A 15,000-nucleotide genomic window follows, 5' to 3' on the forward strand; every position below is an offset into this window, starting at 1 on the left:
ATACCAACAACCTACATGATCCCAGTAACAACAACAACCTACATGATCCCAGTAACAACAACAACCTACATGATCCCAGTAACAACAACAACCTACATGATCCCAGTAACACCAACAACCTACATGATCCCAGCAACACCTACACAACACCACCAGATACACCATGAAGCAGCATTATGTCCCTTGACTCTGATGTGTGAGAGAGGAAGAAAATAACTCAAGTAATACATGAAGTCATATCTACACATTAGATCGCATGCATGCTCATTACTCATTACAGATCTTTTGTGCCATGTGTGCCCTAACAACTATCTCAAGATGTAGCTTCTTGGGATAATTTGATGCTAATGCTTGATATACAGCATACAGTAGTACATATGGTATATAACACTGGGGGGGGGTTACAGGGTAACATGACACCCTTGACAATCTTTAAAAAAATCAGATGGAAGGAGACTAACATCACAAATGATGAGAGAGAGAGAGAGAGAGAGAGAGAGAAAAAAGAAAAAGAAAAGAGAGCGATAGATAGATTTTCATATTTGCCTTGAATGTTTGTTTGGAAAACAGAATCAAATCCCATTAGAGTAACCATAACCCCAGTCATAACCATACCCATATGCTCCATCATGTAGTGAGATGTAAGGGGGTCAAAGGTCATGTCATTTACCACCCATGGAGGTCAGCTCCAGTGCGGACGTATGCACGTCCGTCACTTCGATGACTATGCTGCTGCTGAGGGGGGACTTGTCCTGGCAGAGGCTGGATGGGTCGGCGTTGCCATCGCCCTCTCCGCTACCCTTGGGGCCGTCCGAAGGGTCAGGATCTGGGTCACCGGAGAGCTGTAGAGTCGCGCGGTCGTCTTGGGAGAGCTCCTCCCTCCTCCTGGCGTGGGGCGAACTCGACTCGGGCGTAGTGGACAAGAGGTCAGGAAAGGCAGAGAATTCTGGGTCATTGTGCCTGCTGGTTGGGGCAAAGAGAACAAGGAGCTTTTTTTTCCTCCATCACACAAAAAGTCTGGACTCGTTATGGTAATACTGTCACAATCTATCATATTCTATGAACTACAATACACTCACACAAAGCCCCAGAGACCAGTGCTGGCCTACATCACTCTACAACAGAGAGCTCATTAAAATGTATTTTTGTTGAGGAATAGGGATACTTCTAGTTTTGTGTCCACACAATCTACACCTCATTTCATGTCAAGAAAACCTGGAGAATGACTCATTTTTGTGGAAAAGCACAAGCAGAATAGAAAGGTGCTCCTAACTAAGTCAATATTGGGACTGACACCACCACTCCTCTACCCATGCGTCACCTCTGCTCGTTTCCAGATGTTTCTCTGTGACCAGTGCCTCCCTCGCGGTTCTCCTGCTCGACCGCGTCCGGCGCTCCTCTCTCCCTGCTGACCGAGCGGCTGCTCTCCTCCTGCGAGTCCCTCCCGCCAGCCTCCCCCCCGTCCCGGCCCTCGCGGTGCCGGGGCCTCCTGGGCCTCACCCCGCCCATGTCTGGCGTGAGCGTGTCCCCCACGGGCGACCGAATCTTCCGCGCGACCCTCTGCCTCCGCTCATGCATCCGGCGTGCGCCCAGGCCGTGGTGGTAGTGGTTGGTGACCCCCTGCTTGCCGTCCAGTGCGGCCTGCGGCTTTGCCTCGGGTGTGGAGGCCCCGTCGGGGCTGGGCAGGTCGGCTACGAGCGGCGGCTCGGGCAGCGGCAGATCCATGGGCAGCGGCGGTTCTGGCAGGCTCAGCGGTGGCTCGGGCAGCGTTAGCGGGTTCTCCCCCAGCGTCAGATCCATGGGCAGGGTGGCAGTGGCGGTGGTTCCGGCGGCGGCATCTCCGGGCACAGCCCCCGCAGCGGCCGCCACCATGGGGGCAATGACGGGATTGGGCAGCCGGCACGAGCCGCCGTCGGTCGGGGAGAGTGTGGGCTTGCGGTGGAGCTCCTGGTGGTTGTTCTCCTCGCCGGGCTTGGCGCTGTACAGGACCTCGCGGCTGGACATCTGCCGGTGGCGGCGCAGCTGGCTGGTGCGCTGCTCCCACACTGACATGGTCAAGCGACGACGACGCTCTCGCCTGGACATGAAAGAGGTAGAGGAGTTGAATGACGGCGCCCGGGAGCTCTCAGCGAACCTCTCCGCCTCCTCCAGGGAGTAGGCAGGCCGGCTCCTGTGAATGGCGCGCCTCCTGTACAGGTAGGGCCTCCTCCGCCTGCTGAAGAGAGAGACACAAACACCTTCAGGATGCCCAGTCAACAAAACACACAACTCTCACCTGATTCGATCCCATTTCAAACATAATAACTACAACTACAAATAGTATAAGTATATAAGTATAAGCATATAATATACTCTTTTGATCCGGTGAGGGAAATTTGGTCTCCGCATTTATCCCAATCCGTGTATTAGTGAAACACACTCAACACACAGTGAGGTGAAGCACACACTAATCCCGACACAGTGAGCTGCCTGCAACAACAGCGGCGCTCGGGGAGCAGTGAGAGGTTAAGTGCCTTGCTCAAGGGCACTTCAGCCATTCCTACTGGTCGGGGTTCGAACCGGCAACCCTCCGGTTACAAGTCCAAAGCGCTAACCAGTAGGCCACGGCTGCCTCAATAATACAAATATAACCTCAGCAACAGTCTACGTCTACTATTACCAGTAACTTGATAACATCTCATTATTGGTAGGATCTGATATTTGTTATTTACAATAGAACATACTGTAGAAGCAGTGTTCCATTCCTTCAAACATATTACTCTTTCAAGGCTTTTAGAACTGAGAAATCCTTATCTTATTTTCTTAATAAAGTGAAATCATGCTTGTAACTGAATTACACCAGAAAGTATGATAAGCCACATTCTGTGGTGGCTTGGATGTGTGCACTGACTAAAGATTTTATTTTGGGACCCACTGAGACAAGATAAATAATATATCTCTGTGTAATCAGCAGCAAGTATTCCAATGTTCGCATGGGCCAAAATGAGTGTGGTTTAGCATTCTCAGCAAGATCTGATTTGTAGACTTAAAATACTGATATATGTTTTCCTAGTAGGCACATTGACTAAACAAAATCACAAGGCCCCCAAATCTATGGCCAGCGCCCAGGTCCATGTAAGTTGTGGAATGTGGAAAAAAAACAACAATTTGTCAGAAACATTACTCAGTGAGAAATGGCAAATCAGAACTGGAAAGATTAAAGAAGGCAGTGATAAAATGGAAAGAAGGCAGTGACATGCCCAACACCCAACAGATAAGAAGACAGAGAGGAAGAGAAAGAGAAAGAGAAAGAGAGAGAGAGAGAGAGAGTGACAAAGTGGTAATAGGGGATAGGGATGGCTAACGGAAGTGTGTCGCCCGCGCCATGATATTAGCAGACAGCGTGGAAATTGTAATGAACAGACAGTGTCTACTTACTCGTACTCGCACCCGCACTCTTGTGAGGTCCGTGTTATCAATGAGCGATTGGTTGAAAACAAGACATTAGTGCTTCTGAGAACTCAGACAAAACAGGTCCTGTGACACAGTTCAAAATGACAGCAGCTAGCCGTTGCTAACAATAAAACTATTCACCAATTAGGGTAGCCTACTCCCAAATCTTCTAGATAGACATGGAGTTAGGTCTTTGTTTTTCTTGAAGCAAATGATGTGGTCAATGAGATAACATCTATACAAAATGATATAAGGTAGAGAAAAAGGTATCTATCTAATCTTAACACAAAAAACTGGGTCTGTGAATATTTTGGTCTGTGTCACAGGGTAGGCAAAGCTCCACACGACAACAAGATGGTAGCAGTATTAGAGAAAGGAGCAACATTAACATGTGCAACACCAACATTTTTGTATCAAAAACTTGAAATGCTCAGACATTTTGGAGAAACATGACACAGAAATAGAACATGTATAAATGGTGGTCCATTGGCAGAAGCATCAACATAGATTTTAGTAGAGACAGATAGCCCCAAGGGTAGCATTCCCAGTGTGCATGGCAGCATGTTTGTGTGAGTGTGTGTGTATGTGGGGGTGTGTGTTTGTTTGTGTGTGTGTGTGTGTGTGTGTGTGTGTGTGTGTGTGTGTGTGTGTGTGGGTGTGTTTGTGTTTGTGTTTGTGTTTGTGTTTGTGTGTGTGTGTGTGTGTGTGTGTGTGTTAGTCAAGACATTCTCAATCATGCTAAGTCATTGCAGGAGTCATGCCACTAGGTCTCATGCAGAGGTTTCCCAAAGTGCCGTGGACATGCTGCAACCACCTGCGCTCAGGTCAGGTCCCGCCTGAGAGGGCATGCCGTCCCCCAAACGCTAGCCATGCACCCTGGCCCTACACTCACTCACGGCTGGCCTCACAGCTCCACTGACGTCAGGCAACCAAAGATCAGGCTCTGCATAGTGTACAGAGAACCAGAGAGCTCGGTGATATTAAACATCTAATAGATGCATTCTGACAAGGACTTTACCCCAGACAGTCTGTGCTTCCCCTGGTTTTTACTGTGTTTCTACTACTTTTCTTCCCTGCAATGTCTTCCCCTGCTGACACTCTCTCTTTCTCTGGAATATCAGACCTACCTAGCATGCCATCTAATGTCTTGTCAACTAGCTGGTGGCATTTTTGTTGGTTCATTTTCACTCATTTTATGCAATATTCAATTGATTTGTGCTCTGTCGGGCTGAGAGACAAATTGCTTTCTCTGCTCATTTGTCTTCAGCGGTCCCTAAGGCAAATTCTGTCTTTGGTTCAATTTTTCCTATGCTTCCATACAATGCAGAGTCAGTGGTTAAAACAGCATGCAGACCAGCCGGTCCACTGCTGTTCCATGTGGCGGCATGCTTCACTGTAGCTACATGCCTCACACAGGCAATACAAAGCATTTTAGGAGCAATACACTTAGTGACCATTCCAATAGCATTCATCAGGTTGACCCTCAGGTCTATTCTAGCCACCTCTTCCTCAAGACCAACCACTCTGCTTTCCAATGGGAACCGACAAACGGGGAAATCAGGGAGAGGATCTTTGGCTGGGGGAGATGGCGAGGAAATTCTCTACCCCGGCTCAGTGTTTTCATTCGGAGGCGGCTGAAGCTGTCTCTATGACAACATAATAGACTCATCCCCTGCATCGGCTCGGAAGCCTGCCGGTAGCCATGGCGACACACTCTGCTCCATTCGCAGCAAATTATACTGGTGCAACATAAACCAGGAGGTGGGGAAAGAGAATGGGGTGGGGGGGTGGGGGGGGTCCATCTGCTGAACAATCCCCTACGACTCCCGCTCGCTGACTTGAACAACTGTCCCCCTGCTCCTAAACACTAACCCTTTTGAAAAATGCTCTCCACAAGCAAAGCCTTCCCTCTTGTGCAACTGAAGCAGCATGTTGTGGTTGTGTTGGCATTTTAATTGCTCTCCATAAACAATTTGTAGTTTCATTCCGGTTGTACACGTTCCACAAAGCCACTCGACATATGCCACTTCATAAGGCACTACTCTGCTACCCTCTCTACAGTATTTTAACCTGTACAGCAGAAGGAGGTGTGCGTGTTACTGAGACTGCCCTGGTTATTTATGTGAAGGTCTGTGCACACTGCCAATCTCTAACTCGGTGTTTGGAAGATGGGAGTGCTACGGGACCCCCGGGGATGCGTGGGGGTGCGGGGTATGTGTGTGTGGGAGGGGGGTGTCAGACAGCAGAGAGCCCACACGGGCTGAGGGGTTAGTAGGTGTTAGTCAGCGTGATGCCCTGGTGCAGAGCCACCTCCAGTGCCAGTGGTGGGGTAGGCAGGCAGGCAGGCCAGCAGGCAGGCAGGGCAGGCCCGCTCTCGCCACTTACTCTGAGGACATGATGGACGACATGGGACCCACTTCCTTGGCCTTCTGCAGGGCGTGCTTCTGGTTGAATGCCGCCTCTTCCTCCTCTTCATCCTTTCAGAGGCAAGTGAATGAGGACTTGTTGGGCAGCAGCAGTTCAATTACAATACATGATAAACAATGCACCCTGACGACAGTTGGCATAGACACTGCAAACAGGAAAACTCCTAATAACTCAGGGTGTATCCTGCATTTTTTCAGTGCATTGGTTGTGCATGTCCTCAAGAATCAACATGGCCTGTCCGTAAGATGCAACATTCACATAAACGCTACAAGCTAATACAGGTGCAGTACGTGACCGTACATGAGCATGCAAGACTGGCTTGATTTAGGACTCTGGGTCTGAAATATGTGGTCTGCACTCTTGTGGAGTACTCTAGTAACACACATACTGTAGTCAGTTGGGTATGCAAACGCACATGAGAGTCTAACACTGCAGGGCGTGCCAAAGAATCCATATCAAACATATGTCCACGGGGATTCAAAGCCAGTTAAATGCTGTGTAATTACTTATGGATGAGTCAGTACTGATCACATTATTGCAAGATGTGTTTACACTGAGTGTTTCATTGGCTCGGACCCTCTGAGCACCATACTGCACCGGGTCTTCTGGCACAGATGATCAAGCCCCGCACATTCTGTTTCAACATTCCAGCCAGCTCCTCTGACTGCTGCAGCCTGACCGAAAGGCTGCTTGACTACAATAGCCAACGACCAGCGTTTATTCTATTTATTTGTTTATCACTGAATGTCACATTCGGAGGACAAGAGAGAGTATGACAGCGATACTGGGGGTGAATAAAAAATTACCTTCGTAAGTTCCTGAGCATTGGCCAGATTGTCCACAGCAATGGCCAAAAACACGTTGAGGAGTGTATCTGGTCACATTCCGGGTTAAGGACAGAGCTGTACCCTAAATGCTGCATCACATGTCTTGGTCAGAGAACCATTGTAAGCCATGCTGTGTTTTTATTCATAACACGTACATAAAAATAAACTATTTAATTAATTAATTAAATAAAATGCACTATTCCACTGTATATTGTGCTTCAAAGATATGGCATATGGCATGAATGAGACTCCAAAAGTCTAAAAGTAGAAGAGGGAATGAAAGTAGTAGTTACTAACAGTTCAATTTACACATTCATGGTGGAAAGGTAGATAACACATTGTTAAGAGTCATTCAGAGATAAAGATATAAACCAAAGATTCTAGAACAGAGCTCCGCTCTAGAATCTTTGGTATAAACATAAGCGATTTCATGTTGACATTCATGGCATGTTTCCAAGTGGGCTGGGCAGCGTTGTCTGTTGTGAGCTGTGAGGGCGCTGGCGGAGGCCTGTGGAAGGATACAGTTCCCAAACAGAGTGAGGACGATGAAGTAGATGGACGACCACATGCCGGACCTCACGCCGCCCTGCGAGCGGATCCCGTCATACATCACCTCATTCCAGTCCTCTCCTGTGAGGATCTGCGGGACATACACACACAGCAGATGGACACACACACACACACACACACACACACACACACACACACACACACACACACACACACACACACACACGCACACCCTTCTTCAGAAACGGCACATTACAAAGACCTTCTTTAACATACATTAATATCCTTTGCTTTGTCAGGGTGCATCGCCACATGTCTCATATACCAATATGAGGATTATATTGCACTGTGTAACACAGTATTGTAAAACAGTAGGAAGTTGCATATTTGTTTGGGTGCTCTATATGGTCTATTAAAATCATTCAATGGCTTTTACAATTTCTTTTCAATTTCTTTACAATTTTCAATTCCAGCAAGGTTTCGTTATCTTTGTAAAAAAAGAAACCCTATACTCCACATTCCTCTATTCAAAAATCTGCTTTGAGATACCGGTTTGATCTCTAACCTGAAAGACAGTCATGATGGCGGCTGGGAAAGTATCGAAGTTGGTGGGCGTGAAGTCTTCGAAGGTGAACCTGCACACAACAGAGAGAAGAGAGAGAGGAGAGGATGGCATCTGAGTGGCATCTGCACTTCCCTCATTGATCTTATTCAGGTAGACTGGCTTCCTGCCTGCCTCGCTAAATTAGATTGTTTGCCTCTCCCTTGGAAAAAGGAGTCAACCTTTTCCCCTCATCTTGTTTTTTTTCCCCTTCCTTTCTGTTTTAATTTTATTTTATCCTGTCTGCAGCTTTATATTTCCCCCTGTAATAAAGTGGAATGTTTGGCTTGTGGTCTCCAAAGAATTCAGGCTCTGTCACGACAAACCCGATGGGAGCCACAAAGATGAAAACCCGACGTGCCGCTATTTGCTGGGCTGAAATTGAATCTTGTCATCGTTTTGGTTCAGTTGACCAGGAACGGGAGGCAGGGGAGAGGAGTGAAGCTATAACATTAATGTCGGGCAGATCCCAAGAAAGACATCAACAACAACAACAAACGACTGAAAACATAAAACAATTATAAATGGCTTGTTGGCTGTTTTTCAAGCAATTTATTTTATGGCTTCTCTTGCATAGAAAAACACCAAAATGGCTAGACACAAAATGAAGACACAGGTGATGATGATGTGGTTTTGGCTGGTGGGTCCTACCTGCCACCAAAGAGCTGCATTCCCAGCAGGGCAAAGACCACGATGAAGAGGAAGAGGAGGAAGAGCAGACTGATGATGGACTTCATGGAGTTCATCAGGGACACCACCAGGTTCCGCAGAGATGCCCAGTACCTGGCGGCCATGTTCACATACATCTCAATACCAGTCCAAATGAGAGGCATGCCTTGTGCTATTAAATTTTTACAGCGATGTTGTGAAGAGATCTGGGGATAGTCTTAATTTAACTTTCCAGTCAGGATGGAACACATTGCACATCAAAACACATTATAAACTCATTTTATGGACCTATTTTTCAAGTCTCAGTGGTGATACACTGTACTACTTCTGTCATAATTTTCTCAACACAATCATAACACAGGTCTTAAAATGCTTGTAAAATTATTTAACTTTAAAACTTTGATTGGATGAGCATATAAAAGAAAACTACTAAGTGGAACAAAATGATCCTCCTTAAGCCCATTCTGACACCCTCCAGGCTCAGTCCTGGGGAAATACGGGGCGGTGAGATGGCACTATAAGGCGGTGGCCAGCACACAACCCCACAGGGGGACGCTGAGGCTTATCGTCCGCCTCTGGGCACTCACTTGGTGATCTTGAAGATCCTCAGCAAGCGCAGGGCTCTGAGGACACTGATGCCGAAGGACATGCCGGGCCTGAAGAAACCCCAGAGCACCTCCAAGATGCTCCCCACGATCACCTGCCAAAGCCCCAGTCACAAGACCCCGTTAGCCAGCCAGCCAGCCCGCCCGCCTGGGCTCCATAGCTCACACATACACTGCATCACATGCACTTCACTGACACATGTGTACAAACAAAATTCAGAAACGACTGTGTGGCTATTTTTAGCTACCCAGATACATAGATTTTTTTAATACTGCAAATATTGAATTAAACCTGTAATACCTGAAAGCAGGTGCAATCTAAATAATAATAAGTGAATTCAATTGACCTGTTGCTATGTGTGTAGTACATGTTGTATTTTTATAATGACAAACCTGATCCAGATAAGAGCAGTGCTTTCACCATGCATGAACTGAATTCGTAAAAACACTCAACGGATGTATTTGTATTCCACAGCGTGAGAGCCAATGGGATAGCAGCAGCCCTTGTCCTCACTCCATCTCTTTAAATTAGCATAATATTAATTTCCGCTTTCATCAGAACCCTCTCATTCCTATTCTGGCACTGACACCTATTTAATATGTCCTCCCAAGCACATTGAGGAGATAGAGTGTGTATGTGTGTGTGTATGCATGTGAATGGCTTTGGTCTGAGTGTGTGTGTGTGTGTGTGTGTGTGTGTGTGATTGGATATGAAAGGAGAAAAAGACTGCACTCACTCCGCAATCAAAGCAGTTGAAGGAGGAGTGGAAGTAGAGCCGCGGTCCCAGGCCGTACATTTTCAAAAACATCTCCATGAGGAACAGGCCCAGGAACAGGAACTCTGCATAGTCTGCAATGCATTATAGAGTATTTACAGGTTCAGTTTCTTGACTTGTGTTTACTTCAGCTTTTACAAACACTATGGCTGTTTTAAACAGGTGTTATGATAAGTCAGTCAGGTATAATATAACACGTTATTATACGGCTCTTCAGAATGCTGCAGAAAGTTCCATTAACATCAATGGGCCTTCCCAATGTTTGGAGGTCCGATAAAAATAATGACCGTCAATGGCAACGGATTTTGTGCTTCTGATTCAAGTCTTTCATATCATATTCACGAGTAGTCTGCTGACGTATCACAATGGAACTTCATTGAAAGTGAAAGTCAGCAAGTAACACTGTGCTATGCAACATCTGAAACTTTGAAGTTCTATTTGTGTGGCAAACTTTCTTTTCTCATCTTGGCAAGTACAGTAGCTGTATAATAAGCGGGATAATGTACTCCCTTCTGCTTTGCGTCAGGGCCTGCTGGGACCTATTTTCCGATAATGACCGGTGTACAATACATTATCCCTTACAGAAGATTTGTTTAAAAGGGGGGGCTCCAGCAAAACAAAGAGAAAATAAAGACCAGAAGAAAAAAAAATGCCAATTGATAAAGCACTACAAACACAAGGAGAGACAGAGAAGCTCTGTTTTGAGGGTTGAGACTTGCTGTTTTTTACTGACCATTGCTGCCACACAAGGCTTAGTTAGTAATACAGGACAGCAGGACTGGACTCACAGAGGAGAATGGAGAGCCACTCTGGCTGGTCGTGGTGGACGATGGCCACGCAGAGCGTGTTGAGGGCCACCAGGCCCAGTACGGTCCAGTAGAAGGTGTGCGTCTTCACCATGCGGCGCACCTGGATGCGAAGCATGCGCTCCTTGCGGCGGAAGTAGGCTGTGGGCCCACGCTTGGCACTCCTGATGCTGGCTCTGTTCAGAGGCATGCCTGGCAAACACAGGGGGGAGGGGGAGGAGTCACGAGGGGAGAAGCCAATCAGAGTATTGGAAACAAAAGGAAACAGGAAATAAAAGCATAGAAGGGCAATAGTCAAAGAATAGTGTAAATGGTAAAGATTTTATAAAAAAGAAAACATAAAATGCACAAGGTAAAATCATTTAAACATAAAGAATAATTAAAAAAGACAAAATAAAAGAAGATAGAATCATTAAAAGGCAGAATCAGAATTTATAACTCAGTGCAGTTAGCAGAAGGCATCTGAGAACAGTTTGGTCTCTGAAGTCTAGATTCAAAACTGTTTACTGTTGGGGCCTTTTTGATGTCATCCGAAAGTTGGTTCCAGAATTGTAACTGTTTTTCCTGAATTTTAACGGTAACACTTTACTTGACGGGTGAGTTCATAACACATTCATAGCAGCTATCATAAACTGCACATAAAGCATTCATGACTGTTTCATGAGACATGACTCAACATTCATACCAAACCTTTCATGAATGTGGAAGACAGAACGACGAAATCTTCAAAATAAAAGTCGCAAAGCAGCATTAACGTTTTTGGTCCAAACGTCTTACCTGATCACGTCACATCTGAGTCAATGGGCTACACCAGTGCCAAAAAGACAGAACATGGTCAAGCAAATAATTTTTATTTCATAAAAATATATTTGTTTTATGATGTAACCTTTGCAGATGATTTTTTTTGCTACTGGCAATGTCCAACCGTTCCAGGTTACACAAATATGGGTCAGCTGAATGTAGGCTAGTTTACCTCCTAGTGTTAAACTCAGTGATTATGAATACTTCACAACTTGTATAGTAAAGTGACATTTGATGTAGACTTCATAAGATATTCATGAAATATTTACAAAGGCTGGAGAGATTAAATGAATGGTATCCATGTTACACAAATACGATGTAGGACTTTTATTTTGACAAGTTGTCGTCGTTCTGTCTTCCAAATTCATGAAAGGTTTGGTATGAATGTTGAGTCATGTCTCATGAAACAGTCATGAATGCTTTATGTGTAGTTTATGACAGCTGCTATGAATGTGTTATGAACTCACTCTTCAAGTAAAGTGTTACCATTTTAACTTTTTTTTCAGAGTCAAAAGTGTAGCAAACCAGTGATAGTGATCCTTGTCACCCAGACAACACCCAGAGCAGTTACAACTCTTCCAGAGATTCCTGAAATAGGCCGAACTGTGTGCACACACAATCTGTTCCTTTCTTCAGGGGCCAGGGTTCAGCTATAACCTGACCGTTCAAGGTCGTTATACGCTGACTATACCCAAATCTGTCTATTCGGTTAGAATGACAGGGGCCCTGCTCACGGAATCTCCCTTTGCCCAACCAAGGACAGAATGTACTGTAGCACTTAAAAGGAACCAACAGTACTACTCACCAAGAGTGCCCTTTCACTGGCGTGTTGAGGGATCACACACACACACACAGCAGTTTTGGATTTTTAGCAAAAAAAAAAAGTCCATATCAATGAAAAAGTCTTGGATCACTGGATTCAGAATCCAGAGTGCTATTCTCGGTAAAGATCATAATAAAAAAGAAGCCTAAGCCTAAGACTAGACTCTAAGGTTATCTTACAGAACTAATATTATATGCCTCACCCATGGAGGGGATGTCTGTGTACTGTTCGTCCCCTGGCCGCCGGTGGATAGCCTCTCCTCTCTTCTTTATGGTGGCTCTCTTCAGCACTGCAGATAAACACACCTCATGTTAGCATCAAGTTAACATTTACACTGGCCATATATAGACACTAACAAATACATAACGAAACACACAATGACAACTCCAAAATATTATGTGTATTTACAAACACAAAGACTACATAAGTGGAGAAAAGACATGGTTAGCGGATTACAGAGGCAAAGCTGAATAAATACTAAATGAGTCCATTAATATGCACACTACTTAGTGCATAAGCACAGTGTATGATGAAATCAAACGTTAATCTCTCTGCAGGGAATTGATTAGTATAAGAATTATATATGTAGCAACTGTGGAGTTGTCATAAAACACACACGAATTTCAAACATGTGCAAAACATTTAAATATGTCAAAGATGGCTTTCAAGTCTGAATTAAATAGCTTCTTGAACATCCAAAGGAGCATGTTACAGTAATAAGAGGTTTGCTACATATAACAACCATAATTAGCTGGAGTGAAGCAAAGGGACACGGGAATGCACGGCTGGCAAAATGTAACCAAGATATGCACTGGCACAGAGCAAATGCACCTCTATTACAATAAAGTCCCGATAGAGTTCTGAATTCCTAAAAATTACATTTTCCCTCTCACTAGGTCATGTAACACTCGCCTCAACATTTTGCCAAAGGCACCCTCACATTCTATTTCACAGTTACCATGGCAACGGAGATGTAAACATGAATCAAGGCAATTACATGTCATGTATTTATCACTCAGCAAATAGTAGCTCCCTCACGACTACTGCCGCCACATCTGTGGACTAGAAGCCAGGGATTCTCTTATTTTGTGCGTTTTAGCTTATCAGTACTCTTAACATGCCACTGTTTGATTTCAGGGCCCTATCTGAAGTCTGTGTTTAACCACATGAACGAATGGGGAAAGGTTTGTTTGGTTTGTGAGGAACAAGGAGATTTTGCAAGGAGTAATAAACAGAAGTTCCTCACCATGGTTACTGTCTGTTTCCCATTCAGACAGCGTGTCGGGAGCTGTCAATCAACATTTGAATGAAAAAACGACTCGCTTGGTGCACGGTTTGGAAAGAGAAACATGATTCAATTTTCACAAAGGTCATAACCCTTTGTGCATGCATGGGTGTGGCATGTTCAGACGTTTACTGACGGCGCCTGAGACTGCAGGCTTTTGAACAGCAATCTCTGAGCCTCTCTACTGGCTCCTCATTACAGATGCTGGAGCGTTGGCTCGCCGAGATGAGTTTTTGCCGGACCACATTAGCACAGGACACACACATGCATACACTTACACACCTCAACAGGTTTCCATCCAACAAGAGATTCGTTTTCTTTTTTTTTTTTTTAGACTTTCCATTACGAGTTTCCTGAGACGAGGCTGAGGATCATGTCAAAGCTGCAGATTGGATTATTTATACTCTTGCTGCTGAGAGTGTACTCTTGGTGCAGAGAATAGATTTGATTAAAAATAGAAACACCAAGCGTCAGAATGGCAATATGGGCAGGGGGATATTGAACACACTCACAAGCTAAACGTCTGGGCCAGGGAGGAGATGGGCAGATCAAAAGAAGAGTTGGTTTAGGAGAACACTACCACAGCTGAAGCACAAGCAGTAAATAATGTATGAGAAGCACTGCAGGCACACAGCTATAGGGTGAGAGGTCTGGGAGGGGAAGGGTGAGGTGTGGTGGGGTTTGGCAGATCTGGGTGGGGTGACGTGGGGTGGGGTGGGGTGGTGTGGGGTGGAAAGTGTGTTTCATATCCAGTCTTACCATCCAGAGCAGAGGGCCCTGAGTTTTTACTCTCTTCGGCCAGCATTACCTCCTCTGAGAAAAAGGCAAAAGAATAATCAAGAATGAGATGGGCTTTGTAAGTTTGGATGAAAAGGGTTTCATTTGCTGCGCACAAAACACATTCCCTCATAGAATACCTGATGCTCAGTTCCACCTCTATAGAACTCCTGTAGAGCAATTGATCAAATGTTTGAATTCATACTCTACTCTATTACATTTCTACACTACTATAGTTTGTCAATATCATACCATTCTTTTTTATGAAAGTCTACAATACTAGTAGTTTCATGCCTCTCTTGTGACACCATTTCTTTCCATAAATCATGCATCTTACCCATGAAACAACAAATGAGAAAACTGGAACACTACTGCAGTAGTGTGTTTTTCTTACTGACCACAGTAGTGTGTCTTTCTCACTGACCACAGTAGTGTGTCTTTCTTACTGACCACAGTAGTGTGTCTTTCTCACTGACTGCAGGAGTGTGTGTTTCTCACTGACTGCAGTAGTGTGTTTTTCATACTGACCACAATAGTGTGTCTTTCTCACTGACCACAGTAGTGTGTCTTTCTCACTGACTGCAGTAGTGTGTTTTTTTTGTTGAGCGTTGAATGGGTGTGGAAGGCACTGCGAGTGACCGCGGAAACAGGGGCTCTCACC

At 45.2% G+C, this 15,000-nt stretch overlaps 1 protein-coding gene across 9 annotated transcripts in view; it reads right to left on the bottom strand.

Moving 5' to 3' along the window:
- LOC121677771 (voltage-dependent R-type calcium channel subunit alpha-1E) overlaps positions 1-15,000 on the bottom strand; it is a 154,355-nt gene that overhangs the window by 28,872 nt on the left and 110,483 nt on the right. For 8 of the 9 annotated variants that reach the window (XM_042056758.1, XM_042056756.1, XM_042056752.1 and 5 more), the window contains 13 exons: position 15,000; positions 14,322-14,375; positions 13,524-13,565; positions 12,480-12,566; positions 10,636-10,845; positions 9,809-9,921; positions 9,054-9,166; positions 8,449-8,580; positions 7,762-7,831; positions 7,209-7,326; positions 6,666-6,733; positions 5,818-5,909; positions 671-963 (listed from right to left, as the gene is read on the bottom strand). The exon at position 15,000 is cut by the window's right edge and continues 115 nt beyond it. In XM_042056758.1, coding sequence (XP_041912692.1) covers positions 671-963; positions 5,818-5,909; positions 6,666-6,733; positions 7,209-7,326; positions 7,762-7,831; positions 8,449-8,580; positions 9,054-9,166; positions 9,809-9,921; positions 10,636-10,845; positions 12,480-12,566; positions 13,524-13,565; positions 14,322-14,375; position 15,000 — 1,393 coding nt within the window. The remainder of the gene's footprint in view (positions 1-670; positions 964-5,817; positions 5,910-6,665; positions 6,734-7,208; positions 7,327-7,761; positions 7,832-8,448; positions 8,581-9,053; positions 9,167-9,808; positions 9,922-10,635; positions 10,846-12,479; positions 12,567-13,523; positions 13,566-14,321; positions 14,376-14,999) is intronic. The other variant, XM_042056759.1, reaches the window with a different exon arrangement.

This window comes from Alosa sapidissima, chromosome 12, assembly GCF_018492685.1.
Source record: "Alosa sapidissima isolate fAloSap1 chromosome 12, fAloSap1.pri, whole genome shotgun sequence".
Taxonomy (NCBI): domain Eukaryota; kingdom Metazoa; phylum Chordata; class Actinopteri; order Clupeiformes; family Clupeidae; genus Alosa; species Alosa sapidissima.